This window comes from Pristiophorus japonicus, unplaced genomic scaffold (genome assembly GCF_044704955.1).
Source record: "Pristiophorus japonicus isolate sPriJap1 unplaced genomic scaffold, sPriJap1.hap1 HAP1_SCAFFOLD_2683, whole genome shotgun sequence".
NCBI lineage: Eukaryota > Metazoa > Chordata > Chondrichthyes > Pristiophoridae > Pristiophorus > Pristiophorus japonicus.
In genome coordinates, this window is record NW_027252432.1 from 1 (window position 1) to 3,840 (window position 3,840).

At 62.5% G+C, this 3,840-nt stretch overlaps 1 protein-coding gene across 1 annotated transcript; it reads left to right on the plus strand.

Moving 5' to 3' along the window:
- Positions 1-815: 815 nt before the first annotated feature.
- On the plus strand, positions 816-2,401 carry LOC139247289 (glutamate-rich WD repeat-containing protein 1-like; the record flags this gene model as incomplete). Its single annotated transcript, XM_070871591.1, has 2 exons — positions 816-1,013; positions 1,584-2,401. Coding segments are annotated over 2 exons (534 nt in total), but the record flags the coding sequence as incomplete, so codon positions are not given.
- Positions 2,402-3,840: the final 1,439 nt, after the last annotated feature.

Consider the following 3,840-nt stretch of genomic DNA (forward strand, 5'->3'; position numbering starts at 1 on the left):
CCCTCCCTCTCCCCCCCCCCCTCCTCTCCCCCCCCCTCCCTCTCTTCCCCCCCCTCCCCCCCCCCTCCCTCTCTCCCCCCCTTCCCTCTCTCCCCCCCTCCCCCCCCCCTCCCTCTCTCCCCCCCCCCCCTCTCTCCCTCTCTCCCCCCCCCCTCCTCTCTCCCCCCCCCTCCCTCTCTCCCCCCCTCCCCCCCCCTCCCTCCCTCTCTCTCTCCCTCCCTCTCTCTCCTCTCCCTCCCTCTCTCTCCCCCCTCCCTCCCCCCCACCCTCTCCCCCCCCCTCCTCCCTCTCTCTCTCTCTCCCCCCTCCCTCCCTCTCTCTCTCTCCCTCCCTCTCCCCCCTCCCTCCCTCTCTCTCCCCCCCTCCCTCCTCTCTCTCCCCCCCCTCTATCCCTCTCTCTCCCCCCCTCCCTCCCTCTCTCTCCCCCCCTCCCTCCCTCTCTCTCCCCCCCTCCCTCCCTCTCTCTCCCCCCCTCCCTCCCTCTCTCTCCCCCCCTCCCTCCCTCTCTCTCCCCCCTCCCTCCCTCTCTCTCCCCCCCTCCCTCCCTCTCTCTCCCCCCCTCCCTCCCTCTCTCCCCCCCCTCCCTCCCTCTCTCTCCCCCCCTCCCTCCCTCTCTCTCCCCCCTCCTCCCTCCCTCTCCCCCTCCCTCCCTCCTCTCTCCCCCACCTCCCTCCCTCTCTCTCCCCCCCTCCCTCCCTCTCTCTCCCCCCTCCCTCCCCCTCCCTCCCTCTCTCTCCCCCCCCTCCCTCCCTCTCTCTCCCCCCCTCCCTCCCTCTCTCTCCCCCCCTCCTCCCTCTCTCCTCCCCCCCCCCCAGGTATTTGCCTCCTGCTCTGCCGACGCCTCTATCCGGATCTGGGACTCCCGAGCCAGCCCGGGAAAAGCCTCCATGCTGACGGCCGCAGGTGCCCACGACTCGGACGTCAACGTCATCAGCTGGAACCGACGGGAGCCCTTCCTGGTCTCCGGGGGAGACGATGGAATCCTCAAAATCTGGGACCTGCGCCTCTTCCGGGTAAAAGGGCGGGCGGCCACCGGCAAACAACTGGTTTTTTTCTCCTTTGTTTCTCGCGTTTCTTGGACCGAGAAAGGGGGCAAAAGTGAGTCAGTGGGGAGGGTGGGCGAGGGGAAAAACGGCACAGGAGCGTCCCGGCAAACAGATAATATTTCACCGGGTTCCCAGCGGTGCGGTGGGAAAAAAGTGAGTCGGCAGGGTCGGGGGAAAGAAAGGAGAAATTATTTGCCTAAATGGTCCTGTTCCTGTGTAACAGGCTCGAGGGGCTGAATGGCTTCCTTTCCCTTTGGCTTTGTGTGGGGGTTGTAGAAATGTAATTAGCCTCAGTGCCGCTGGGTTATTGGAGAGGGGGTATGGAGGATGAAAATGAGCCTGACTTGCAGCTCCTGGTCGCAACCCATTGCCTCCTACTGGTGAAGGTGTGCGATCGGCGACGCCCCACTTTGCCGAATAGCCCGGTGGCCGGCGTTGGGGGAAGCAGTCCTTTGGATGGCGGTGGGGAGGGGAACAGAATGGTGTGTGTTTTTCCCGCTCAGCGACTGACGTTCTCTCTCTTTACCGCCCCCGCAGGCCGGCTCGAGCGTGGCCAAGTTCAAGCAGCACTCCGGCCCCGTGACCTCGGTGGAGTGGCACCCGTCGGAGGGCAGCGTGCTGGCGGCGGCGGGCGCGGACGACCAGGTCACCCAGTGGGACCTGGCGGTGGAGCGGGACCAGGAGCTGGAGGCCGAGGGGCAGCAGCAGCAGGAGGAGGAGGACGATGCCCTGTCCCAACTCCCGCCCCAGCTCCTCTTCATCCACCAGGGCCAACAGGACATCAAGGAGCTGCACTGGCACCCACAATGCCCTGGGGTGATGGTCAGCACCGCCCACTCTGGCTTTGACGTCTTCAGGACCATCAGCGTCTGAGAGGGCGGGGGGGGGGGGGGGGGCGAGCCGCTGGGGACCAGGCCCAAAGCCTCTACTCGAACCAACTAGGCCCAAAGCCTCTACTCGAACCAACTAGGCCCAAAGCCTCGACTTGATCGAACAAGGCCCAAAGCCTCTTCTCAAACCGTCTCGGCCCGAAGCCTCCACTTGAGCAACGAACCAGTACCTGGGGAACAGACTGAAGGGGAGGGGATGCTTGCCTGGTTGACTCGGGGAGGGCTTCATTTTCAGGAAGGGGGCTCCAGTCTCCGTCCTGGGTCAGGGAGGAGGCGAGGAGAACCAGCCAGGGCCCCTCCAGAGGCCCCTGGTCTCCGTCTCCAGCCACCCCCGCCGGGAGGAGGTGCGTGCAGCCGTCGGGCGAGGGCTCCTGTGGTCGAATTGCCGGTCGGCGCCGAAGGACCAATGGCGGGTGGGGGCTAGGCTGAGACTAGGCACGGGGGTAACGCTGGGGGAGTGCTGACCTGTATTGGGGGGATGGGCCGAGTTGGTTCAGAGAAATCGGGGCGGGAGTGCGGGGTGGGGGAGGTTTGGCTCGATGTTGTCGAGACTGACTCGCGCGCTCTCACACGCAGCAAGAACCGTTCCAAACGCCAATGTGAAAACTTCTCCTGTATAATAAAATGTCATCATTATTTGCAAAAATATTTCTCTCTCTGTCTCTCTCCCCAACACAGTGTGGGGCTAAGTGGCAGAATTTATATACACCACCGTTAACAATCTCACGATGTCCGACTGCGCTTTACAGCCGATGAAGTCCTTTTCTTTTGGAGTGTGGTCACTGTTGTATTGTGGGAATCACGACGGCCAATTTGCGCACAGCAAGCTCCCACAAACAGCCATGTGATAATGACCCAGATAATCTGTTTTTCTTTTCGTGGTGTTGGTTAGGGGCTGAATATGGGGTCCAGGGGAGAATTGCCCCTACTCTTATTGGCCATGGGATCTTTTACGTCCACCTGAGGGCAGACGGGGCCTCGGTTTAACGTCTCAGTAACAGCAGTATGGCACTCCCTCAGTACTGCCCCTCCGACAGCGCAGTACGGCACTCCCTCAGTACTGCCCCTCCGACAGTACGGCACTCCCTCAGTACTGCCCCTCCGACAGTACAGTACGGCACTCCCTCAGTACTGCCCCTCCGACAGTACGGCACTCCCTCAGTACTGCCCCTCCGACAGCGCAGTACGGCACTCCCTCAGTACTGCCCCTCCGACAGCGCAGTACGGCACTCCCTCAGTACTGCCCCTCCGACAGCGCAGTACGGCACTCCCTCAGTACTGCCCCTCCGACAGTACGGCACTCCCTCAGTACTGCCCCTCCGACAGCGCAGTACGGCACTCCCTCAGTACTGCCCCTCCGACAGCGCAGTACGGCACTCCCTCAGTACTGCCCCTCCGACAGCGCAGTACGGCACTCCCTCAGTACTGCCCCTCCGACAGCGCAGTACGGCACTCCCTCAGTACGGCCCCTCCGACAGTACGGCACTCCCTCAGTACGGCCCCTCCGACAGCGCAGTACGGCTGTACCTGCCCTGGGAGTGTTTGATGGGACAGTGTAGAGGGATCTTTACTCTGTATCTAACCCCCTGTACCTGCCCTGGGAGTGTTTGATGGGACAGTGTAGAGGGAGCTTTACTCTGTATCTATCCCCCTGTACCTGCCCTGGGAGTGTTTGATGGGACAGTGTAGAGGGAGCTTTACTCTGTATCTAACCCCCTGTACCTGCCCTGGGAGCGTTTGATGGGACAGTGTAGAGGGAGCTTTACTCTGTATCTAACCCGTGCTGTACCTGCCCTGGGAGTGTTTGATGGGACAGTGTAGAGGGAGCTTTATTCTGTATCTAACCCTGGGTGTGGGGAGCTCTTGCACAAACATACCCGGAAGAGAGAGCGAGCGGGAAGCGA